Here is a 26,915-nt window from a genome sequence, read left to right on the forward strand (position 1 = left end):
TGCACAAATAATACTGCAACAAGACAGAGATAATAATCTTTTTTTTTTTTTAAATAAAAATAAAAGTGAATAGAAAATAAAGTATATATAGAAATACACAATAGGACAAAATATATATATATATATATATATATATATATATATATATATATACACACACACACACACATACACACACACACACACACACACACATACAGGTGCATCTCAATAAATTAGAATGTCATGGAAAAGTTCATTTATTTCAGTAATTCAACTCAAATTGTGAAACTCGTGTATTAAATAAATTCAGTGCACACAGACTGAAGTAGTTTAAGTCTTTGGTTCTTTTAATTGTGATGATTTTGGCTCACATTTAACAAAAACCCACCAATTCACTATCTCAAAAAATTAGAATATGGTGACATGCCAATCAGCTAATCAACTCAAAACACCTGCAAAGTTTTCCTGAGCCTTCAAAATGGTCTCTCAGTTTGGTTCACTAGGCTACACAATCATGGGGAAGACTGCTGATCTGACAGTTGTCCAGAAGACAATCATTGACACCCTTCACAAGGAGGGTAAGCCACAAACATTCATTGCCAAAGAAGCTAGCTGTTCACAGAGTGCTGTATCCAAGCATATTAACAGAAAGTTGAGTGGAAGGAAAAAGTGTGGAAGAAAAAGATGCACAACCAACCGAGAGAACCGCAGCCTTATGATTGTCAAGCAAAATCGATTCAAGAATTTGGGTGAACTTCACAAGGAATGGACTGAGGCTGGGGTCAAGGCATCAAGAGCCACCACACACAGACATGTCAAGGAATTTGGCTACAGTTGTCGTATTCCTCTTGTCAAGCCACTCCTGAACCACAGACAACGTCAGAGGCGTCTTACCTGGGCTAAGGAGAAGAAGAACTGGACTGTTGCCCAGTGTTCCAAAGTCCTCTTTTCAGATGAGAGCAAGTTTTGTATTTCATTTGGAAACCAAGGTCCTAGAGTCTGGAGGAAGGGTGGAGAAGCTCATAGCCCAAGTTGCTTGAAGTCCAGTGTTAAGTTTCCACAGTCTGTGATGATTTGGGGTGCAATGTCATCTGCTGGTGTTGGTCCATTGTGTTTTTTGAAAACCAAAGTCACTGCACCTGTTTACCAAGAAATTTTGGAGCACTTCAGGCTTCCTTCTGCTGACCAGCTTTTTAAAGATGCTGATTTCATTTTCCAGCAGGATTTGGCACCTGCCCACACTGCCAAAAGCACCAAAAGTTGGTTAAATGACCATGGTGTTGGTGTGCTTGACTGGCCAGCAAACTCATCAGACCTGAACCCCATAGAGAATCTATGGGGTATTGTCAAGAGGAAAATGAGAAACAAGAGACCAAAGAATGCAGATGAGCTGAAGGCCACTGTCAAAGAAACCTGGGCTTCCATACCACCTCAGCAGTGCCACAAACTAATCACCTCCATGCCACGCCGAATTGAGGCAGTAATTAAAGCAAAAAGAGCCCCTACCAAGTATTGAGTACATATACAGTAAATGAACATACTTTCCAGAAGGCCAACAATTCACTAAAAATGTTTTTTTTATTGGTCTTATGATGTATTCTAATTTTTTGAGATAGTGAATTGGTGGGTTTTTGTTAAATGTGAGCCAAAATCATCACAATTAAAAGAACCAAAGACTTAAACTACTTCAGTCTGTATGCATTGAATTTATTTAATACACGAGTTTCACAATTTGAGTTGAATTACTGAAATAAATGAACTTTTCCACGACATTCTAATTTATTGAGATGCACCTGTATGTACAATATACAAATACAAATCTGTTATATACAGAAGCAAGGGAATGTAATGGCAGAAGAGGTGTGATATGTTGGATAAATATAAATACACTAAGCTGTGTATAGCACATTAATTATTGCTCAGTGGGGCAGTTTGAACTGTTTATGAGGTGGATAGCCTGAGGGGAAAAAAAACTGTTGTGCCTGACGGTTCTGGTTCAGTGCTCTGTAGCGCATACCAGAAGGCAACAGTTCAAAAAGGTAGTGGGCTGGGTGAGTGGGTTCCAGAGAGATTTTTCCAGACTTTTTCCTCACTCTGGAAGTGTACAGTTCTTGAAGGGAGGGCAGGGGGCAACCAATAATCCTCTCAGCAGTCCGAACTGTACTTTGTAGTCTTCTGATATCTGATTTCGTAGCTGCACCAAACCAGACAGTTACTGAAGTGCAGAGGACAGACTCAATGACTGCTGAGTAGAACTCAATCAGCAGCACCTGTGGCAGGTTGAACTTCCTCAGCTGGCGAAGGAAGTACAATCTCTGCTGGGCCTTTTTCACAATGAAAAAGTCAATGTGGGTCTCCCACTTCAGGTCCTGTGAGACGGTAGTTCCCAGGAACCTGAATGATTTCACTGCTGCCACAGTGCTGTTTAGAATAGTGAGGGAGGTCAATGTTGGTTATTTTGACTACACCAGTGAGCCAGCCGTTCATCCTCCCATCTGTATTCAGACTCATCATCATCTTAGATGAGGCCGAAGACAGTAATGTCGTCTGCAAACTTCAGGAGCTTAACAGAGGGGCCCTTGGTTGTATAGTCATTTGTATACATGTAGAAGATTAGTGGGGAGAGCACACATCCCTGGGGTCCAGTGATATTCTTCAGGTGGGCAAACACCAGTCTCTCAAATGATTTCATGACCACAGACGTCAGAGCGATGGGTCTGTATTTAGGGATTCTTTGGGACAGGAATGATGATTGAGTATTTGAAGCAGTATGAGATTCACATTGCTCCAGTGATCCCAGTGAAGTGGGTGAAACATCATCTGGGCCCTGTGCTTTCCTTGTCTTTTGTTTTCGGAAGTCACGGCACACCTCTTCTTCACAGATCTTAAGTGAGTAGCAGGAGGGGGGTTGCAGGAGGTGTTGATATATGTGTGAAGTGAAGGTCAGAGCGGGTGTGGGGTGTGAGATTGTGCCTTTCAAATCTACAATAGAACACATTCAGGTCTTCAGCCATTTATTGGTCCACTACAGTGTTGGGGGTAGGAGTCCTGTAGTTAGTAAGTTATTTCAGGCCACTCCACACTGATGCAGGGTCGTTAGCTGAAAACTTGTTTTTCAGCTTATCAGAATAGTTTCTTTTAGCCACTCTGATTTCCTTATTCAGTGTGTTCCTGGCCTGATTGTACAAGACTATATCCCCACCTCTGTAAGCATCCTCTTTTGCCTGACGAAGCTGCCTGAGCTCTGCTGTAAACCATGGTTTGTTGTTGTTGTATGTTAAGTAAGTCCTAATAGGAATGCACATATCCTCACAGAAATTGATATAGAGCATCCTGACTGGCTGCATCACTGCCTGGTATGGCAATAGCACCGCTCTCAACCACAAAGCCCTGCAAAGGGTGGTGCGAACTGCCAGACACATCATTGGAGGTGAGCTTTCCTCCCTCCAGGACATCTATTCCAGGCGGTGCGTGAAAAAAGCTCGGAGGATCATCAGAGACTCCAGCCACCCAAGCCATGGGCTGCTCTCACTGCTACCATCAGGCAGGCAGTATCGCAGCATCAGGACCCGCACCAGCCGACTTCATGACAGCTTCTTCCCCCAAGCAATCAGACTTTTGAACACTCACGACACATATATCAGCACTGAACATTATTAGCCTCAGACTGGACTCACATTTTATTCTTATCATAATAACACACTGGCAAATGACTATCAACTGACAACTGAATGTCAACACAACACTTCATATTTATTTCCACTGATTACATGGGGGGGGGAATACAGTGCATTTTTATTGTATACAGTCTTCTTATTTTGTGTATACTGTATATTGTACATTATTAGCTATATATTGTATATTGTGTTGTGTAACAAGATGTGTAAACTGTGTTAGGTGTAAATCAGATGTTTATTGTAATTGTTATACTGCTATATTGCTTGGAACTGCACGCAAGACTTTCACCCACTGTTATACTTGTGTATATGGTTGAGTGACAATAAAGGGATTTGATTTTGATTTGAATGAATTATAACTTGTATCGAATCTGGAATATTCATTTGAAGCAAATCGCCACTGATCAGAATTGAAAACTATACTCACTGAGCACTTTATTAACAACACCTGCACACCTACTTATTCATGTGATTATCTAATCAGCAAATCGTGTGGCAGCAATGCAATGCATAAAATCATGCAGAGCTTCAGTGATTTCAGTGAAAAAATTTGATCTCAGTGATTTCAACTGTGGCATGATTGTTAGTGCCAGATGGGCTGGTTGGAGTATTTCTGTAACTGCTGATCTCCTGGGATTTTCACGCACAACAGTCTCAAGAGTTTACTCAGAATGATGCCAAAAACAAAACAACAAACATCCAGTGAGCAGCAGTTCTGTAGATGGAAACGCCTTTTGATGAGAGAGGTCGATGGAGAATGGCCAAACTGGTTTGAGCTCACAGATAACTCAGCATAACTTTTCAGAATGCACAACTCGTCGAACCTTGAGGCGAATGGGCTACAACAGTAGAAGACCACTTCGGAGACCACTTCGGATTCCACTTCAGTAAGCCAATGTGGCGAAGCGAGCAGATCAAGAGGGTTCAAAAATAAAGAGTTCTCAGATGATACACCTCTAAGGAGGTTTACCTCCAACAGCAAGTAGTGACTAAGCCACTCCGGTCTAATTACCCAAGGAAATACCCAATAAGGGCACACAGGTTCGATTTCTCTCACATAGACAATGAGACGTGGATATGTTTATACCAAAAATATGTATGATCTTTATTCAGTCACAATAAATAGATTAAAAACACAGAGGAAAAGGGCATTCAATGTGGTGTAACAGGAATAAAGTGCCAATAAAAGGCAAACAGCACCAAGCTGCTGTAATAATGTCAAGACACAAATTTACAAAATAACTCTGAGCTGGGGCTTACCCATAGCAAGGCAGGCTAGATACAGGGCTTTAATAATGCCCGCAATAATAAAAAACCACACGAGCACCAGATCACACACTCGCACACACTCCAGTGAGATTCACTGCAAAGTAGGCATGCAGCACTCAGTGCAAGGAGAAACACCACCACATAGGTACGAATAGCCTGCCCACTCCAGGCCCCCAGCTCCTAGAAAGACAAAAAAAAGAAATCAAAATCAAATTCACAAAAACCAATGATCACAGAAGAGAAATCAAATTGGAAAATAAACGCAGGATCTTATAATCGGCCGCCCATTACAAAAAAACAAATCAACTTAGAATACCAAAAGAAAAACTCAAACCTGAGGATATCAAAACTCCAATGGTTAGTGGCACCACAGCAAGGAGTTTAACCCACTGGGATACCAGAAACTCAGTCTATCCAAATGCAAATAATAGCAGCAAACAAAAATAAATGAACACAACTAAGCTTGAAAGCCAGCAAAAGGAAAACAAAAAAAAAACTATTTAAGTGACCACAACACCAAAACAACAGCATCAAAGGTTCAAGCCATGCAGCGACAGAGCAGGAAGAGATGTGCTAATGGGCTGATTTATTCACCTAAAATGCAAAGCAAAGTTAAAAACTAATCCACATACCTTTAAAGGTGGCCGTAGAGACATGAGTAGGTTTTACATACCAACATGCGTAGACCATAGCATCTATCCAGCAGCAGATACTTCAAAGTTCACTAAACGGGAAATTAATACACAGATCATGCACCTCAAAACCCTCGTAACATACTGAACATGGCCATAATAATAATAAACAGAAGATACACCTACCGAGCAGGAGAGAAGCAGTCACCAAATGACACAGCATGCAAGCAGTTCTTTAGTGTGGAACGATCCGACTCCAATGAACAGCGATCAGCCGCACTATGCGGCAGAGCGAGCACACCTGAGCAATCACCAGCTTTCCCGGAAACTTTTACATTTAGTGATATACAATAAGCAAGAGTACAAAATGCAAAACAAACACATACCTCTGATGCAGACCAGCAGAAACTCGGAAACAGCGATCAGCCGCACTATGCGGCACAGCAAACACATCCGAGCAGACACCAGCTCTAACGCAGAGCAGCAGAAACCCGGAAACAGCAATCAGCTGAACAAGTGACGCACCGCCTAGATGACCTGGTGATGCCTTTATACCCCCACTAAATGCGGCTCAATAATAAGTAAATGCCAAAGGAGCATGGGCATCAAACAGCCTTGAGGGTAGAGGCAAATAACTACATTTCACCACACCAAGAATAGAAAGCTGCAGTGGGCACAGGTTCACCAAGACTGGACAGTTGAAGACTGCAAAAACTAATCCTGGTCTGATGAATCTCGATTTCTGCAGAGGCACACAGATGGTAGGGTCAGATTTTGGTGCCAAAAGCATGTATCCATTGACCCAACCTGACTTGTGTCAACAGTCCAGATTGATGGAGGTGATGGTGTAATGGTGTGGGGAATGTTTTATTGGCACACTTTAGGCCAGTTAATACCAATCAATCATCGCTTGAATGCCACAGCCTATTTGAGCATTGTTGCAAAACATGTGCATCCTTTAATGGCCACAATTTACCTATCTTCTTATAGCTTCTTCCAGCATGATAATGCACCAAGTCACAAAGCAAAAGTCATCTCAAACTGGTTTCATGAACATTACAATGAGTTCATTGTCCTTCAGTGGTCTTCCCACCTGAATCTGAATCCAATAGAGCACCTTTGGGATGTGGTAGAACAGAAGATTATTTAGAGTTATTCTGGCGCAACTTCACAAAAGCCCTGATGAAGGCCTAGATGCAGAAACGCATTGGTAAAATAAAGTTAGAATTATTCTCCACACCACAAGTGCTGCTGGATTTGTTTTTCAGTAGAACAGGAGATTCACAGAATGAATGTGAAACTAACGAATCTGCATAAATTATGTGGTGTAATCATGTCAACATGGACCAGAATCTCAAAGGAATGTTTCCAACATCTTATGGTATCCATACCACGAAGAACTGATGCTGTTTTGAGAGCAAAGGGAGGCCCTACACAGTATTAGTATGGTGCTCAATCAGTGTATGAACTCCAGAAAACACAAGTTGTGAAAATTAGGACCCTTATACAGCTATATCATTGGGGAAAAACAAATTACTTCAACATATTTAGTAGGGTTCTGCTCACATCAGCACCTGGTTGTCTGGAAAACAAGAACAACAATACCGTACATACATAAAATGTTTTCATATGTGCATAATATGTGCATGTAGTCTAATGACTGAAGGTGCAGCCATCTAATGGTGGAAAAGAGTCATCACATTAATTAGATAAGACTATCCAGAAGACTTGCCACGGTAAAATTTTCACACCGGTGTGGTGTTCAACTTCAAACCGACTAACACTGGTATTACCGCTGGTTGGACGCTAGGTGGTACTATGGGGACATTTTCGTTAAGCAGGGTTAGGGCTAAGACTACACAATAATGCAAGGCAGCTTGATTTCAAACTTTTAACTTTATTTTTTATTGATTTTAACTAAAAATTAAAATGAAACAAAAAAAATAAGTGCAATTAAATTTTTTTTTTGTTGCAATTAACCATTTTTATTGATTCCAATGACAAATCCAATAAACATAACAGGAAACACGTAATCACATTACATAAACCTAAACCCTTCCCACCCCCCGCCCAACACAAACACACATACCCCAGTGGCCTGACATCAAACCAATAATGACACACAAAACAAACAATAAATCAACAGACAGTATTCAGAAAAAAAACAAATAATAAAAAAAACAATAAGAACGCACACACATATTCAATATTACCCATCTCCCTCCACCGTCTCCCCCCGAGAGCGCTTCACAAAATCTAAATACCTACCCCATTTTTTATTAAATAATCCTGTGTTGCCCAGCATTCTACAAACCATCCCCTCAAAAGCCACCACCCTGCCCAACTCCGCGCACCACTCCAAAAATGAGGGCGATCCAGCTGATTTCCATCCCCTAAGGATGACTTGCCTTCCGATCATGACACCAGCCAGGACCCAACTCTTCATGAACCCATCTCTTAAGTCACCAAATATCTGCAAGACCAAGATTTTTACACATCCTGTGAAGCATCAATGTTGCTTCCAATGGGGCTTACACACTTTTGCTTCACTATGATCAAGGACTGAGTCCATCAAAAGATTAAAGTCTCCTCCCAATGTTATATCATGAGGGGCGCCAGCGGCTTGCAACATCCCTTCAAAATCAATAAAAAAGCCCTGATCATCGAGGTTAGGTGCGTAAATATTTGCCAAAACCAACCTTTGCCCCTGAATTTCCGCTAAAACAATAATGATTCTCCCTAATTTATCTTTACTCTGTTAGAGATTTGAATTGTAGATGTTTACTTATCAATGTAATGACTCCCCTGATCTTACTTGAGCTCGCACTAAAGAAAACATCCCCAACCCATATCTTCCCAATTTTTCAGCTTCCTGCGAGGAAAGATGTGTTTCTTGAAGAAACACTATATCACATTTCTTATGCTTAAGAAAAGAAATAACCTTCCTTTTTATGGGGTGCCCCAACCCATTCACATTCCACATGGAGAAAGATAACCCACTCATATTAACATCTGATATTTTGATATAATAGAGAAAATAAATTGTGTCAAAAACAAGATTACACAGACCACATTCCAACATTAGTGCAACAATCAAACCCCGAACTCCCCCCAAACCAAACAAATAGAAAAAAGAAAAACATGCACATTAACCCTGCGCACCACAGCGGACCATCCCTCTAAACTCAAAAGGTCCATGTATGCCTACGAGAGCCCCCGTGACATCTTTGCCATCAGATTGCACAAGTCTGGTGCTTCTGCACAAATTTTGTGAGGCACAATTACATAACAGAAAATAATTTGTAAAACAAACCCCAGCCAATAGGTAGAATAAACACAAAGAACGCATAGATTCATTCATAGAACTGTCTCGAAGGTGTGTTCCTCCACAAAACAAATTCTAGCCGATATGAAGCCATTCAGTTTCCTCGGACAGACAAACAAGTGTTCAGTGAGCCAGCTGTTTATGAGTGCAGCAGATGATGTAATCATTCCAATGTCCAGCAAAAACACTCCACAAAACAAACTCCAGCTAACAGGAGGCATAGGCACAAAGAACTAACAGATTCATCCACAAATGTCCCGAAGCAGTGTTATTCCACAAAACAAACTCCAGCCGCTAGGCGGAACCAGCACAAAAAGAAACAAAACAGGCGTCCCAGTTCCTCAGATGGTGAATAGTGTAATGAGCGAGTCAAATTCAGTCGGAGGCCACATAAAAAAATACACCATGACTTACTCAGTCCGTCAACTTTATAAAAGACATCCATTGTGTGGGCATGTAGATATTTTGCCAAGAGTAAGTACAGCGAGTTAATCCACTCTGGAGCTACACGAGAAACACCAAATGTAAATACTCACTCCATTGTTTCTATGAAGGACAGTGCTTGCTTGGGACATGTAAATACTTAGCGGCCATCTTTATTATCTATTCTCAATTTGGCCAGAAATATCAGTGCAAAAGCGATCTTCCGTTGATGTAAGTGTTTCTTACATTCCTTGAATTGATCGCATTTCGAATTCGCAAAGTCCGGGAACAAGAAAATATTGTGATTCTTCCAAGAAAGGTTTCCTTTACTCCTCTCCTCGCGCAACACAAGATTTCTATTGGATGATCTCAGAAATGTGGCCAGAATTGATCGGGGCCTGTCCCCCTCAGCTGATCTGCGAGCTCGCTCGATTTCCAGCTTATGGCCTGTTATGTCGAGCATACTCGGAAAGAGCTCGTCTAGGAATTTCACCATATCTCTGCCTTCTTCATGCTCAGGAATACCAATCCTGTTGAATACGTATGTTATTTCGTCGGCTCCTATTTTCAAGATCTTCTGGTTTTTCCAAAAAGCTTTCCATATCTATCTTGGTCGCTAGCGGATTGGCGGATAATTCCCTTTCCGATGACTCCATATAATCGATCCATTTCTCAACATCTGCCACGCTTGTAACCAACTCAGAGAATTTTGTTTCCATCGCCGTAATCGATCAACGTATTACAGCAAGATCCTCCAAGCCAGCAACAACCTTCGTCAGCATCACAGACATGCTGGACGGTTGATGCTGGATTTCTCCCTCCACACCGTCCAAACCGAGTCCCTGGTCTGCAGGCCCATCAGAGGTTTCAGCTTGAGCACGTTAGTGTCTTTTAATGTCTCCAGAGCCTGAGGATTTTGACTTCTTTGCCATGTTTACTCAAAGAACAAATATGTAGCTGGGTGTATCAAATCTCACCAGATTATAACATGAAAATAATAAAAAAAAACTAGCAAAGTGCACAGAGCTTGCAATTTACACATCTGCTTGGCATCACGTGACCTTGGTAAAATTGTGTTGTTCAACTTTTAGAAAGATTTTCTAAAGGCTTTTCGACAGTTGTGAAGGGCAACGTCTCTTTGGAAACTAATCTACTTCATCCGTGCATTCTCTACTGGTCACAATATTTTTCACAATTTGTTCACAATATTTCATTAAAAAATGATATATATACAGTTGTGCTCAAAAGTTAGCATACCCTTGGAGAATCGGTAATATATGTACCATTTTTAAAGAAAACGAGTGAGCAGGCAAAACACATTTCTTTTATTTCTTATGGGATTCATATTCAACTGTAGGTTATAACAGAATGGCACAATCATAAAACAAAACATGGCAACAAGGAACAAAATGAAATGACCTCTGTTCAAAAGTCTTCATACCCTTAATTCTTAATACTGTGTATTGCCCCCTTTAGCATCAATGACAGTGTGCAGTCTTTTTAATAGTTGTCTATGAGGCCCCAAATCTTGCAGGTTGTATAGCTGCCCATTCGTCTTGGTAAAATGCCTCCAGGTCATGCAAAGTCTTTGGTTGTCTTGCATGAACCGCACGTTTGAGATCTCCCCAGAGTGGCTCGATGATGTTAAGGTCAGGAGAATGTGATGGCCACTCCAGAACCTTCACCTTTTTCTGCTGTAACCACTGGAGGGTCAACTTGGCCTTGTGCTTAGGGTCATTGTCATGCTGGAAAGTCCAAGAGCGTCCCATGCGCAGCTTTCGTGCAGAAGAATGCAAATTGTCTGCCAGTATTTTCTGATAACATGCTGCATTCATCTTGCCATCAATTTTCACAAGATTCCCCGTGCTTTAGAGCTCACACACCCCCAAAACATCAGTGAGCCACCACCATGCTTCACAGTGGGGATGGTATTCTTTTCACTATAGGCCTTGTTGACCCCTCTCCAAACATAGAGCTTATGGTTGTGACCATAAAGCTCTATTTTGGTCTCGTCACTCCACATTACAGTGTGCCAGAAGCTGTGAGGCGAATCAAGGTGTTGTTATTTGTGGCATAGGAACAGTAAAGGCTTCTTTCTGGCAACTCGACCATGCAGCTCATTTTTGTTCAAGTATCGTCGTATTGAGCTCCTTGAAACAACCACACCATCTTTTTCCAGAGCAGCCTGTATTTCTCCTGAGGTTACCTGTGGGTTTTTCTTTGTATCCCAAATAATTCTTCTGGCAGTTGTGGCTGAAATCTTTCATGGTCTACCTGACCTTGGCTTGGTATCAAGAGATCCCCGAATTTTCCACTTCTTAATAAGTGATTCAACAGTACTGACTGGCATTTTCAAGACTTTGGATATCTTTTTATATTCTTTTCCATCTTTATAAAGTTCCTTTACCTTGTTACGCAGGTCTTTTGACAGTTCTTTTCTGCTCCCCATGGCTCAGAATCTAGCCTGCTCAGTGCATCCACGTGAGAGCTAACAAACTCATTGACTATTTATACACAGACACTAATTGCAATTTAAAAAGCCACAGGTGTGGGAAATTAAACTTTAATTGCCATTTAAACCTGTGTGTGTCACCTTGTGTGTCTGTAACAAGGCCAAACATTCAAAGGTATGTAAACTTTTGGTCAGGGCCATTTGAGTGATTTCTGTTATCATTATGATTTAAAAAGGAGCCAAACAACTATGTGATGATAAATGGCTTCATATGATCACCATCCTTAAAAGACAGTTTTTTTGCACGATCAGTCTTATTTTCAAAATCAATGCCAAAATTTCACAATTTCTGCCAGGGTATGCAAACTTTTGAGCACAACTGTATATGTACAGGTGCATCTCAATAAATTAGAATGTCGTGGAAAAGTTCATTTATTTCAGTAATTCAACTCAAATTGTGAAACTCGTGTATTAAATAAATTCAGTGCACACAGACTGAAGTAGTTTAAGTCTTTGGTTCTTTTAATTGTGATGATTTTGGCTCACATTTAACAAAAACCCACCAATTCACTATCTCAAAAAATTAGAATATGGTGACATGCCAATCAGCTAATCAATTCAAAACACCTGCAACGGTTTCCTGAGCCTTCAAAATGGTCTCTCAGTTTGGTTCACTAGGCTACACAATCATGGGGAAGACTGCTGATCTGACAGTTGTCCAGAAGACAATCATTGACACCCTTCACAAGGAGGGTAAGCCACAAACATTCATTGCCAAAGAAGCTGGCTGTTCACAGAGTGCTGTATCCAAGCATGTTAACAGAAAGTTGAGTGGAAGGAAAAAGTGTGGAAGAAAAAGATGCACAACCAACCGAGAGAACCGCAGCCTGTCAAGCAAAATCGATTCAAGAATTTGGGTGAACTTCACAAGGAATGGACTGAGGCTGGGGTCAAGGCATCAAGAGACACCACACACAGACATGTCAAGGAATTTGGCTACAGTTGTCGTATTCCTCTTGTTAAGCCACTCCTGAACCACAGACAACGTCAGAGGCGTCATACCTGGGCTAAGGAGAAGAAGAACTGGACTGTTGCCCAGTGGTCCAAAGTCCTCTTTTCAGATGAGAGCAAGTTTTGTATTTCATTTGGAAACCAAGGTCCTAGAGTCTGGAGGAAGGGTGGAGAAGCTCATAGCCCAAGTTGCTTGAAGTCCAGTGTTAAGTTTCCACAGTCTGTGATGATTTGGGGTGCAATGTCATCTGCTGGTGTTGGTCCATTGTGTTTTTTGAAAACCACTGCACCCGTTTACCAAGAAATTTTGGAGCACTTCATGCTTCCTTCTGCTGACCAGCTTTTTAAAGATGCTGATTTCATTTTCCAGCAGGATTTGGCACCTGCCCACACTGCCAAAAGCACCAAAAGTTGGTTAAATGACCATGGTGTTGGTGTGCTTGACTGGCCAGCAAACTCACCAGACCTGAACCCCATAGAGAATCTATGGGGTATTGTCAAGAGGAAAATGAGAAACAAGAGACCAAAAAATGCAGATGAGCTGAAGGCCACTGTCAAAGAAACCTGGGCTTCCATACCACCTCAGCAGTGCCACAAACTGATCACCTCCATGCCACGCCGAATTGAGGCAGTAATTAAAGCAAAAGGAGCCCCTACTAAGTATTGAGTACATATACAGTAAATGAACATACTTTCCAGAAGGCCAACTATTCACTAAAAATGTTTTTTTAATTGGTCTTATGATGTATTCTAATTTTTTGAGATAGTGAATTGGTGGGTTTTTGTTAAATGTGAGCCAAAATCATCACAATTAAAAGAACCAAAGACTTAAACTACTTCAGTCTGTGTGCACTGAATTTAATACACGAGTTTCACAATCTGAGTTGAATTACTGAAATAAATGAACTGTATATGTATGTATATGTGTGTGTGTATATATATATATATATATATATATATATATATATATATATATATATATATATATATATATATATATATATATATATACACACATACACACACTCTACTGGTCAAATGTTTTGAAACACTTGACTGAAATGTTTCTCATGATCTTAAAAATCTTTTGATCTGAAGGCGTATGCTTAAATATTTGAAATTAGTTTTGTAGACAAAAATATAATTGTGCCACCATATAAATTTATTTCATTATAAAACTAAAATGTAATAAAAATTTTTTTTTTTTTTAAATTGATGACTTGGACCAAATAATAAAGAAAAGCAGCCATTAAGTGCCCAACATAGATGGAAACTCCTTCAATACTGTTTAAAAATCATCCCAAGGTGATACCTCAAGAAGTTGTTTGAGAAAATGTCAAGAATACATGTCTGCAAATTCTAGGCAAAGGGTGACTACTTTGAAGATGCTAAAATATAACCGTTTTTATTTTGGATTTTGTTTAGTCACAACATAATTCCCATAGTTCCATTTATGTTATTCCATAGTTTTGATGACTTTACTATTATTCTAAAAGGTGAAAAAATAATGGTAGTCTGTGTGTATATATATATATATATATATATATATATATATATATATATATATATATATATATATATATATATATAAGGGATTGGTGAATATTCTTGCTTTAGTGATTTTGCATAGAAAATGTAATTCATTTATTTAAAAAATGAAAAACTCAAACCCAAGACATTTCTAAATTCAAATAGCATTTCAAACTAAACAAAAAAGCAATTAAAATAATGAAATGGTAAAAAAAATAAAAAACATGTATAACCACCTTTCATTTACCGCCATGCAAATATCCGTCTGTGACAACTGCAGAAAATTACTAATACAAATTAAGATCTAAAACAATTCTAAATGTAAACATAATCATTATAATGATGATAATAATCACTGAAATATAAATCATGGTTCGAGGTGAATGTGTTTTTATATTATTTTATTATTTAATCACAGACGTATAGGCTGCAGAGCTGCGCTCACAACGAACTGCTCTGTGGAAATAAAGCGAATTGAACTCCAAGCACCTCCTGAGCTGAGATGGTCTGAGGTCATTTGCAGCATTCTCATAGACGATACTATTCTTGCAAAAAATATTCAGAAGACTGAGACAGAGTGAGAACCCTTTATACACACGTGTTCCACGAGACTGCACGCCTCCAAACAAACAGTGCGTCAGACATGCACAAGACGGCTTTTCTGTCATCTGTTCTTAAAAATATTATAAAGTGTTCTTACACACGTCTGTGTGTATAACCACATTTCTTATGTCATTCCAAATCCGAGACATCTTACATTTACCCACCATGGACATTATATTTGGTACCTGCAATTAAAAGTCTTCTGTCAATGTGCATACTTTGATACGTTGGTAAAGAACATCTGGCTTTCAATGCGTTATTTAGTTTCCTTTATCATGGGTCGCAAACTCTTCATTAGTCAACTATTCTTTAAGGATATTCTATGCGTTAGGCTATTGTATTAATCTTGGAAATTTCATTCATGTTTCCACCGGTATAAAATTTCACACCGGTGTTGTCCCTTGTACCGTGTAAAACCGGTAACACCGTACACCGTGGCAACTCAACTATCCAGTATGGATCCTCTCGTGCTTTTTTAGGTGTTGTGACTGAGTGAAACTCTTTCCACAAGAAGAGCACTTGAAAGGTTTCTCTCCAGTATGAATTCTCTCATGTGTTTTCAGGTGTTGTGACAGATTGAAACTCTTTCCACATAAAGAGCACTTGTAAGGTTTCTCTCCGGTATGAATTCTCTCATGTCTTTTTAGGTTTATTGACCAAGTGAAGCTCATTTCGCAGTGTGAGCACTTGTAAGGTTTCTCTCCTGTATGGATTCTCTCATGTTTTTTCAGGTAATGTGACCAAGTGAAACTCTTTCCACATGAAGAGCACTTGTAAGGTTTCTCTCCGGTATGAATTCTCTCATGTGTTTTTAGGTTTATTGACAAAGTGAAGTTCATTTCACAGTGTGAGCATTTGTAAGGTTTCTCTCCAGTATGAATTCTCTCATGGGTTTTCAGGTTTTGTGACAGATTGAAACACTTTCCACATGAAGAGCACTTGTAAGGTTTCTCTCCAGTATGAATTCTCTCATGTCTTTTTAGGTTTATTAACCAAGTGAAGCTCATTTCACAGTGTGAGCACTTGTAAAGTTTATCTCCAGTATGAATTCTATTGTGTGTTTTCAGGTGTTGTGACTGAGTGAAACTCTTTCCACATGAAGAGCATTTGTAGGGTTTCTCTCCAGTATGAATTCTCTCATGTTTTTTCAGGTGTTGTGACCAAGTGAAACTCTTTCCACACAAAGAGCACTTGTAAGGTTTCTCTCCAGTATGAATTCTCTCATGTTTTTTTAGGTTTTGTGAACGAGTGAAACTCTTTTCACAGTGTGAGCACTTGTAAGGTTTCTCTCCAGTATGAATTCTCTGATGTATTTTCAAGTATTGTGACCAAGTGAAACTCTTTCCACATGAAGAGCACTTGTAAGGTTTCTCTCCAGTATGAATTCTCTCATGTATTTTCAGGTGTTGTGACCAAGTGAAACTCTTTCCACATGATGAGCACTTGTAAGGTTTCTCTCCACTATGAATACTCTCATGTTTTTTTAGGCTTATTGACCAAGTGAAACTCTTTTCACAGTGTGAGCACGTGTAAGGTCTCTCTCCTGTGTGAACTCTCATGTGTGTATTAAGCTGACTTTTATATGTGAAACAATTTCCACACTGTGAGCAGGTGAAAGTATTTTTGGCTGCTTTTCTTTCAGGCTTTTCTGGTGATAAATTCTTCTTAGTATTTGAGTCACTCAAAGATTTCTCTCCAGTTATGAAATCATGATGTTTCTGATACTGAAGTTTCTCCTCCACTTCAATCAGTTCTTGACTTTCCTCTTTCACTTCCATCAGCTCTGAAATGAACACAGTAAATGGCCAAAAATCAATTCAAGAGGTACAAATGTAAAAATAAATCAAATTGAACCCTAAATGTAATTTATGCCAGAACACAAAGGTCCAGCATAAATGTATGATTTTTGCTGTGCAAAAGGTACATATTTATACTAGGGCTGTCAATCGATTACAAATTTCATTCTGATAAATTACATGGTATGCCGATTAATTAATCAAATTAATCACAATTAATCTTTTTGTATGATAACCCGCTTCCCGCTTCCTCCTTTCCGATGAACAAGAGGCTTGTCTGCCACAAATATATAAAATAATTATATATATATATATACAGGTGCATCTCAATAAATTAGAATGTCGTGGAAAAGTTCATTTATTTCAGTAATTCAACTCAAATTGTGAAACTCGTGTATTAAATAAATTCAATGCACACAGACTGAAGTAGTTTAAGTCTTTGGTTCTTTTAATTGTGATGATTTTGGCTCACATTTAACAAAAACCCACCAATTCACTATCTCAAAAAATTAGAATACATCATAAGACCAATTAAAAAAACATTTTTAGTGAATTGTTGGCCTTCTGGAAAGTATGTTCATTTACTGTATATGTACTCAATACTTGGTAGGGGCTCCTTTTGCTTTAATTACTGCCTCAATTCAGCGTGGCATGGAGGCGATCAGTTTGTGGCACTGCTGAGGTGGTATGGAAGCCCAGGTTTCTTTGACAGTGGCCTTCAGCTCATCTGCATTTTTTGGTCTCTTGTTTCTCATTTTCCTCTTGACAATACCCCATAGATTCTCTATGGGGTTCAGGTCTGGTGAGTTTGCTGGCCAGTCAAGCACACCAACACCATGGTCATTTAACCAACTTTTGGTGCTTTTGGCAGTGTGGGCAGGTGCCAAATCCTGCTGGAAAATGAAATCAGCATCTTTAAAAAGCTGGTCAGCAGAAGGAAGCCTGAAGTGCTCCAAAATTTCTTGGTAAACGGGTGCAGTGACTTTGGTTTTCAAAAAACACAATGGACCAACACCAGCAGATGACATTGCACCCCAAATCATCACAGACTGTGGAAACTTAACACTGGACTTCAAGCAACTTGGGCTATGAGCTTCTCCACCCTTCCTCCAGACTCTAGGACCTTGGTTTCCAAATGAAATACAAAACTTGCTCTCATCTGAAAAGAGGACTTTGGACCACTGGGCAACAGTCCAGTTCTTCTTTTCCTTAGCCCAGGTAAGACGCCTCTGACATTGTCTGTGGTTCAGGAGTGGCTTAACAAGAGGAATACGACAACTGTAGCCAAATTCCTTGACACGTCTGTGTGTGGTGGCTCTTGATGCCTTGACCCCAGCCTCAGTCCATTCCTTGTGAAGTTCACCCAAATTCTTGAATCGATTTTGCTTGACAATTCTCATAAGGCTGTGGTTCTCTCGGTTGGTTGTGCATCTTTTTCTTCCACACTTTTTCCTTCCACTCAACTTTCTGTTAACATGCTTGGATACAGCACTCTGTGAACAGCCAGCTTCTTTGGCAATGAATGTTTGTGGCTTACCCTCCTTGTGAAGGGTATCAATGATTGTCTTCTGGACAACTGTCAGATCAGCAGTCTTCCCCATGATTGTGCAGCCTAGTGAACCAAACTGAGAGACCATTTTGAAGGCTCAGGAAACCTTTGCAAGTGTTTTGAGTTGATTAGCTGATTGGCATGTCACCATATTCTAATTTTTTGAGATAGTGAATTGGTGGGTTTTTGTTAAATGTGAGCCAAAATCATCACAATTAAAAGAACCAAAGACTTAAACTACTTCAGTCTGTGTGCATTTAATTTATTTAATACATGAGTTTCACAATTTGAGTTGAATTACTGAAATAAATGAACTTTTCCATGACATTCTAATTTATTGAGATGCACCTGTATATATATATATATATATATATATATGATCATTAAAATACATTATTGTGGCAGACGAATAAAGCATTGATAAAAAGTGGCTTTAGAAGGCAATATATTGTTTATTTCCATATTATTGAACATATCATTGGCCTACAGTCCACAGCAATCCATTTTCAACTGAATTTGTCAATCAGTCCGAGATTTATTTAAGGGCTTTTCTAAGGACGCATCAATATATACATGCATCAGACGGATGCTTTTGGGGCACCTCACTCTGGTTGCGTAGCATCAGTTTTTAGGTCATTGTGTCAAGTTAAAGTAGTTTGAAACTTAGAAAAACACGTCTTGAGATCCCTGCATTCTAATTTGCACTCCATCAAGCCATGTTTGAAAACAAAAACATGTTCTCATCTTGTGCAGTCAGTAAGTGTGGTTTGTTCTCTGTATAAGCTGCATGTTGCCCATTCAGCTGAAGTTTCGCTTACTCCCCCTGGAGAAAACCGGTGGTATCGTCCTGAATTAATGCATTAAATCGACAGCCCTAATTTATACCATCAATTCTGGCCAATAACTGCATTTCATGATTATAGTAATTTAGACTTAATGTGAACCAGAGTCACATAAACAAAGTCATACATGTTTGGAACAACACAAGAAAGAGTGACTAGGACTAAGATGACTAGACTTGGCATTATGTCATTTTCACATCGGTGCAGTGAAAATAATACCCGTATTACCACTTGTTGGACGCTAATTGGTGCTATGGGTTAATTTTTATTGCACAATAATGCAAGGCAGCTTGATTTCAGACTTTGAATTTTTGTATTTTATTTTAACTAATAATGTAATGTAAGTGCAATCATATTGTTGGGGCCTCTATTCGAAATGTATTTATTATTATATTCCCTTCTGTGTTCTCCATTAACCTTTCCCCTCCTGCCTCCTACTGGGCATACCAGTCACTGCACCGTGAACTAACTAATATTAGCTGTACCTAATCAGCTAGGAGAGTGTTCCAGTGGGTAGAGACAGTTTTAAGAACCGCTTGTGTTTTTCACGAAAAGATGAGCTATATTATGTTCTTTGAGTTTTTTTAACTGATTTTGGATTTATGATGATCTTACATGTCCGGAATGATCAATAAAACAGATTAGAGTTTATCGTACAAAACATTTTCTACAAAAATTTACATTTTACATTTTTTTTTTTTTTTATGCATTTGGCAGATGCTTTTATCCAAAGCGATTTACAGTGCACTTATTACAGGGACAATACCCCCGGAGCAACCTGGAGTTATATGCCTTGCTCAAGGACACAATGGTGGTGGCTGTGGGGATCGAACCAGCAACCTATATGATTGCCTAGATTACCAGTTATGTGCTTTAGCCCACTACGCCACCACCACTAATTTAAGAGTTATATTGATGTAAAATGCTCTTTTTGTGAAAGTTTCCCTGAAACGATCTACCATTTCTCAAGAGTTTTTGGAAGGATGATGAGCTTTGTGTTGTTCACAGTAAAATAAAATTATCCTACAGACATGTAATTTTGGGTTTTAATGTTAAGCATCATGTCTCCAATGATGCAGGTTTCATTATAAATTTGATCTGATTTCTCTGTAAATGTTATATTCATAAATACAAATTTACAAATAGCAAGCCTCTTTTTGCAGTGGTTGAGAAAGAAAGAAAAAATGTTATAGAGTCATTACGGGTCAACTCAACCAGAGGTCTCAAGCTCAAAATATTTCCGATCAGCATTTTTTTATTGATTTGTAGATATATAACAAAGAATAAAGAAATAATCAACATATATAAATTGAATCAACATTTAACCCCAAATATTCCCCATCCCCAATCACCAACCCCACCAATCCCAGTGGTCACATATAAAAATACACACACACAAAAAAAAAAAAAAAAAATATATATATATATATATATATATATATATATATATATATATATATATATATATATATAAAATCATACATAATTAAAACTATACTTCTCTCTCCATAGCCCCACCCCGAGATTCCCCCAAAAACGCTAAATAACAGCCCCATTTCCAATCAAACAAATACCAAAACCCCAGCCTTCTATATGACACCTCCTCAAAAGCTGCCACCCTCCCCATCTCTGCACAGCACTCTGGAAATGAGGGTGCTTCAGCCGACTTCCATCCCCTTAAAATAAGCTGTCTGCCAATCATAACACTAGTCAGAAACCAATTTTTTTTGTGTTTATCCCCCATATTGATGACCACCCCTTCGCCCAAAATACAGAGTCTGGGGCAAAATGAAATTTGAGTGTCCAATATGTCACACATAAAACTCTGAACCTTCAACCAAAATTCTTGGATCTTAACACACCACCAAAAAACAAGGGTTGTGTCAAAACAATCTTCTGACTAGCATCGCCAGCAGGTGGGTATGTCTTTAGACCAAGCCTATACAATCAAGAAGGGTCCAATAGAATCTATGTAAAATCTTGAACTGCATAAATCGTACTTGCATCTCTAGATACAGACTTGACATTTTTTAGAATCCTAGCCAACACTCCCTCCTCCAATACAAGGTTTAAATCTTAGAATTTAAAGCTCCGCCACCCAGACTCTGAATTAGCAGGGAGTAATACACTGATGCCTCATGACCCTTACCAAAAGCAGTAATCACCTCTACCAGAGTATCTGCCGCTTTGGTGGGGGGGGGGGGTGGCTACTCCCAAAAATAGTACAGAGCAGGTGGCGCAGCTGCAAATACCTAAAGAGCCGAGATCTGGGAATCCCAAAATGTTGAACCAAATTTTCATAGGATCTCAACACTCCACCTTCATATAGGTCACCGAGTGTAGTAACCCCCCTCACAATCCACTCTGACCAGACATATTATATATAATTTGGGGTTCAGCCATATGCTCAAGAAAACATTTAAATAAATGTCCGAATTAAACACTTTGGACACTTTTGTCCATATCAAGGGCAAATGCTAGATAACAGGGTGTAACTTAACTTCTCTGATTAGTTTGATAATCAGAAAGGCTTTGCAATGGCGAAATACAAAACCAGGGAGGGGCTCTCTCAGGTGGAAGCGACAAATTAGCCAAATGTCTGAGACTGAATACATAATAATAAAACAAAATCTTGGGTAGGCCTAGCCCACCTTTGTCAATCGGCCTATGCAATTTACTGAAATGTAATCTGGGACGTTTACCATTCCAAATGAAGGACTTCGCTATACTATCAAGTTGCTTGAAATAAGAGAGGGGGACAACTGCAGGGAGAGATTGTAGCAGGTAGTTAAATTTTGGAATACAATTCATTTTAATAACATTAACCTTGCCAATCATCAATAAATGTAATGAAGCCCACCTGCCCACATATAATAAAATACCCAAATAATTAATGCCCAGTTTGGGCCACTGGAAGGTACCCAGCTGAAAAGCAGTTACTGGGCAGTACGCTGTCAGAGCCAAAGCTTCGGATTTAGACCAATTGGCTCTGTATCCTGAGAACTTAGAAAAGGAATTAATTATTCTGTCAAGACAAGGCATAAATCTAATAGGGTCGGAGATGAATAATAAAATATCATCAGCGTAAAGCAAAAGCTTATGCGCTATACCTCCCGCCACCACCACAGAAAAATCATCTTCCCTACTTATCACGGCTGCTAATGGTTCCAGGGCAAGACAGAACAATAATGGGGAAAGAGGGCAAACCTGCCGGGTGCCCCTATCCAGAGTAAAATAATCTGAAATTAATCCATTTGTTTGTACTGCCGCTACCGAATGTCTATAAAGTAACTTAATCCATCCAATAAAAGTATTCCCGAACCCGTATATTTCCAAAATCTTAAAAAGATAATCCCATTCTACCATATCAAATGCATTTTTGCCGTCATGTGAGATGGCAGTGACCGGAGTCTGATCATTCGCCACAGACCACATGATATTGATGAAATGCCTAATGTTATCATTAGAGCTGTGGCCCCGAATATACCCCACCTGATCTATAAGAGATGTCATAACTTTACTTAATCAGTTATCCAGAAGTTTTGACTATTTTTACGTCTAGCTGGCTCAGGGAAATTGGATGGTAACTCTTACACTCGCTTGGATCTTTGTCCTTTTTAAGAATCAGACTGAGCCGTGCTTGTGTCATGGTTGGCGGAAGCTTTCCATTCTTAAATGATTCCGTATAAACTTCTAACAAAAGTGGAGCCAGTTCTGTAGCATAAGATCTAAAAAATTCAGCGGCAAATCCATCTGGACCCAGAGCCTTGCCTGTAGGCAAGGACTTAATAACCTCGCCAAGCTCCTCCAAGGTTATCTCAGAATCAAGAGCATTTTTTTGCTTAGTCGTCAGTTTAGGGAATTCTAATAGTTCTACAAAGTTTCTAATATCTTCATCAGTAGACAAAGACGTGGAACTATAGAGATCAATTTAGAATTCTTTAAAAGCATTATTAATATCAATGGCCAAGGTAAATATTTTACCACCAGCAGATTTCATTGAGGGAATGGTAGAAAAAGACTCCCCCTGCTTTATATATCTAGCCAAAAGCTTCCCTGCTTTGTCCCCCGACTCAAAGTGTGACTGTCTTGCCCTGAATAGCCAAAACTCCACCTTCCGTGACAACATAGTATTATATCTGTATTTCAAACGGGTCAATTCTCTGAGGCCTTCAGATGACATTCGGCGCTTCAGTTCTGCCTCGGCACTTTTAACATTCCCTTGCAACTCCACGAGTTCTCGTGCTTTTAATTTTTTGGTGAATGAGGCATACTGTATGATCCGACCCCTAAGAACCACCTTAAGTGCCTCCCAATCCATGCCCACAGAGGATACTGAGGACCAGTTGGTCTCCATATAAACATTGATTTCAGCCTTTAACATTTGTTGGAATTCAGGATTTTGCAAAAGGGATACATTAAAGCACCAACTACATCATTTATTTTTCTCTGTATGTGGCAACATCTCTAAACTCACCAGGGTGTGATCTGAGACTAAGATGTTTCCAATTGAGCAGATGAAATGAGGGACTTAGATAAAAAAAAAAAAAAATCTATTCTAGAATAAATCTTATGGACTGATGAAAAAATGTATAGTCCCTACCATATTGGTTCAAAAATCTCCAAATATCTGTAAGACCAAGATTTTTACACATCCTGTGAAGTGTTAATTTTGCTCTAGGGGGCTTACACACTTTTGCTTCAATATGATCAAGGACTGAGTCCACCAAAAGATTAAAGTCTCCTCCCAATATTATATCATAAGGGGTTTGCAACATCCCTTCAAGATCTATAAAATAGTCCTATCATCAGCGTTAGGTGCATAAATATTAGCCCAAATCAACCTTTGCCCCTGAATTTCTGCTAAAACAATAATGACTCTTCCTATTTTATCTTTAATCTGTTTGAGACATTTGAATGCTTACTTATCAGTGTAATGACTCCCCTGCTCTTACATGAGCCAGCACTAAAGAAAACATGTCCACCCCATATCTTCCCAAATTTTTCAGCTTCCTGCGGGGAAAGATGTGTTTCTTGAAGAAACACTATCATATTTCTTACGTTTAAGAAAAGAAATAGCCTTCCTTCTTTTTATGGGGTGCCCCAACCCATTCACATTCCACGAGGACAGAGACAATCCACTCATATTAACATTTTGGCATATCAGAAAAAATAGATTGTGTATCAAAAATAAAATTATAAAGACCACATTCCAACATTAGTGCAACAATCAAACCTCAAACTTCCCCCCAAACCAAACAAACAGAAAAAAGAAAAACGAATTAACCCCGCATACGACAGCGCAAACTGGCTTCCATCCCTCTAAACTCAAACAGTCCATGTACGCCTATGAGAGCCCCCGTGACAGCTTTGCCATCGGATTGCTTAAGTCCAGTGTTTCTATACAAATTTTGTGAGACAGAATTACGCAAAGGAAGATATCTATGAAACAACCAACAACCAACCTAGGAGGCATAAGCACAACGAACATGCAGATTCATCCACTACACTGTTCCGAAGGATTGCTACTACACAAAGTAACAAAAAGCACAAAAAGAAACAAAAAAGGTACTCAGTTTCCACAGACGGTCAAGTGAATGTTCAGTGAGTCAGGCTCACTTGGCTGCAACGTGAGTACCATAAGATAACTTAGTCAATCCATTGACTTTATGAAGGACATTGGTTGCTGGGGCCATGTAAACATTTTGTGGCCATCCTTAGCATCTATTCTCAATTTGGCCAGGAACATCAGTGCAAAGCGACCTTCTTGCATTCCTTGAATCGATCAATTTTCTCTCGTCAAATTCGCAAAGTCTGGGAACATGAAAATGCTGTGGTTCTTCCAAGAAAGCCTTCCTTTACTCCTCGCGAAACATGAAATCTTTATCAGATGATCTCCGAAATTTGGCCAGAATTGATCTCCATCAATGGACTGCTGAGCCGGAACCCTGTGAGCTTGCTCGATTTCCTGTTTATGGCCTGTTATGTCGAGCAGACTTGGGAAGAGCCCATCCAGGAATTTCACCATATCCCGACCTTCTTCGTTCTCAGAAATTCCAACAATTTGGATGTTATTCCGGCAGTTACGGTTCTCCAAATCCTCCAGCTTCTCCCAGACACACTCCAAATCCACCCTGGCCGCTAGCGGATTAGCAAGTGGATGTACCCGCTCACACAGTTGCGGGCGTAACACCTGGGCAGGCCTGCTGGAGTTGCTGGGATCCAGGGCACTTCCCTTAGAAGGTTTGTGCCTAATTATTCGGATGTCACCAGCCCGCTGAATGACCTCAATAAAAAGGGAGCTCCAGACCCAGTCCAGTGGACGGAGCAGTGTCAACAGGCATTCACACAGGTGAAAGCTGCCCTTTGTGGAGGACCGCTTTTACATTCACCCGATTTCTCTCTCTCTTTCATTTTACAGATGGACGCTTCAGACAGGGGGCTGGTGCTCTCGTAGGTGGTGGAGGGGGAGGAATTCCCAGTGCTGTACATTAGTCACAAGCTCTCACTGAGGGAGACTAAGTACAGCACCATTGAAAAAGTGTGTCTTGCCATCAAGTGGGCCATCCTCACTCTCCGGTACTCTCTGTTGGGGCGGGTCTTCACCCTCTTTTCAGATCACGCCCCACTCCAATGGCTCCACCGCATGAAAGATACCAATGCGCGGATCACCCGTTAGTATCTGGCTCTTCAGCCGTATAGGTTCGAGGTGGTCCAAAGGCCGGGGGCGCAGATGGTTGTTGCGGACTTCCTTTCCAGAAATGGGGGGGTGGGGGGGCAGTAGTGGGCAGACCGGATGACTCCCCGGCCTAAGTCGGGTTGTGGGGATATGTGGCGGCAGGGGCATGCTTGAGCGTTCATTCAGAGAGAGAAAGCGGTAAGGGTGCACACACTTGAGCGCTATAATGTCTAACACCTGTTTCTGATTGCAGTAAGCACTGGGAAGAGCGATAAAAAGGGACCACACCATAGACAAGGGAGAGAGAGCTACCTGTCTGAAAGAGACTATCTTGAGTTTAAGCTAAAACGTGTTCTGCTGAAAAGCCCCTTTGAGTTGTTTATTAAAGAGCACCTATTATGGTTTTTCAAATATTACCTTTAATGTAGTGTGTTATATAGCTGTTTGTGAATGTAAAAAAGTCAGCAAAGTTTAAAAAAAAAAGGGCACAACAAATGGAGTTATTGACACCCAAGAGAAAGAACTGATTCTGAACACCTGAAACAAGTCATTAGTAATTCCAGACTTACTTCCTGTACTAAGCTACGTAATTTGTTAACAAAAAACTCGCCTCTGGTCTGTATACGTGTAAAGCCAGTACACGCTGTTAGCCTCTGCTAACCGGCTAACTCACGTTATTGTCAAACTACATATAAACTTACCACAGAGAAACGTCCTGTTCTCGTCGTGCTTGCAATGGTGGTTCGGGTTGATCTTCCGATGTATCACTATCAGACTCAGGCTCATATTGGTAAGGTAAAACAGACATTTTTTCAGACGGAGCCGAAACTCAGATATGGTAGTGGGCATTTCCTTTCCGACATGCGCTGTAAGTGGTAGACCAATCACAACAGACTGGGACATCTGACCAATCAGAGCAGAGTAGGCTCTCTGAAAGGAGGAGTTTAGAATGAATCCTTTAGAACAGATCATTGAATGAGTCGTTTTTGACACTGGGAAAAAAAGGTAATGCTGCAATTTAAATTATGAGCAAATTAAAATGTGTTTTGAACTTGGATGCATGTAAATTTATTGTATGAGACCTTTAAAACTAAATTAGGCACGTTTAAAAACCATAATAGGTGCACTTTAAAAGTTATACAGTC

The 26,915-nt window shown here is 39.8% G+C and overlaps 1 protein-coding gene across 4 annotated transcripts in view; it reads right to left on the reverse strand.

The window, feature by feature from the left end:
• Nucleotides 1-26,915, reverse strand: part of LOC127420295 (zinc finger protein 501-like) — a 379,903-nt gene that overhangs the window by 152,732 nt on the left and 200,256 nt on the right. Inside the window, exons 1-2 of one of the 4 annotated variants that reach the window (XM_051662473.1) lie at nt 26,472-26,599; nt 14,385-16,687 (exon numbers count right to left, since the gene is read on the reverse strand). The exons of 2 other annotated variants lie outside the window; for them this stretch is intronic. In XM_051662473.1, coding sequence (XP_051518433.1) covers nt 15,351-16,687; nt 26,472-26,556 — 1,422 coding nt within the window. In that variant the 5' untranslated portion in view covers nt 26,557-26,599 and the 3' untranslated portion in view covers nt 14,385-15,350. Of the gene's footprint in view, nt 1-14,384; nt 16,688-26,471; nt 26,600-26,915 lie in introns of those variants that run through there. One more of the 4 variants, XM_051662476.1, reaches the window with a different exon arrangement.

Source organism: Myxocyprinus asiaticus, chromosome 29, assembly GCF_019703515.2.
Source record: "Myxocyprinus asiaticus isolate MX2 ecotype Aquarium Trade chromosome 29, UBuf_Myxa_2, whole genome shotgun sequence".
Classification (NCBI taxonomy): Eukaryota; Metazoa; Chordata; class Actinopteri; order Cypriniformes; family Catostomidae; genus Myxocyprinus; species Myxocyprinus asiaticus.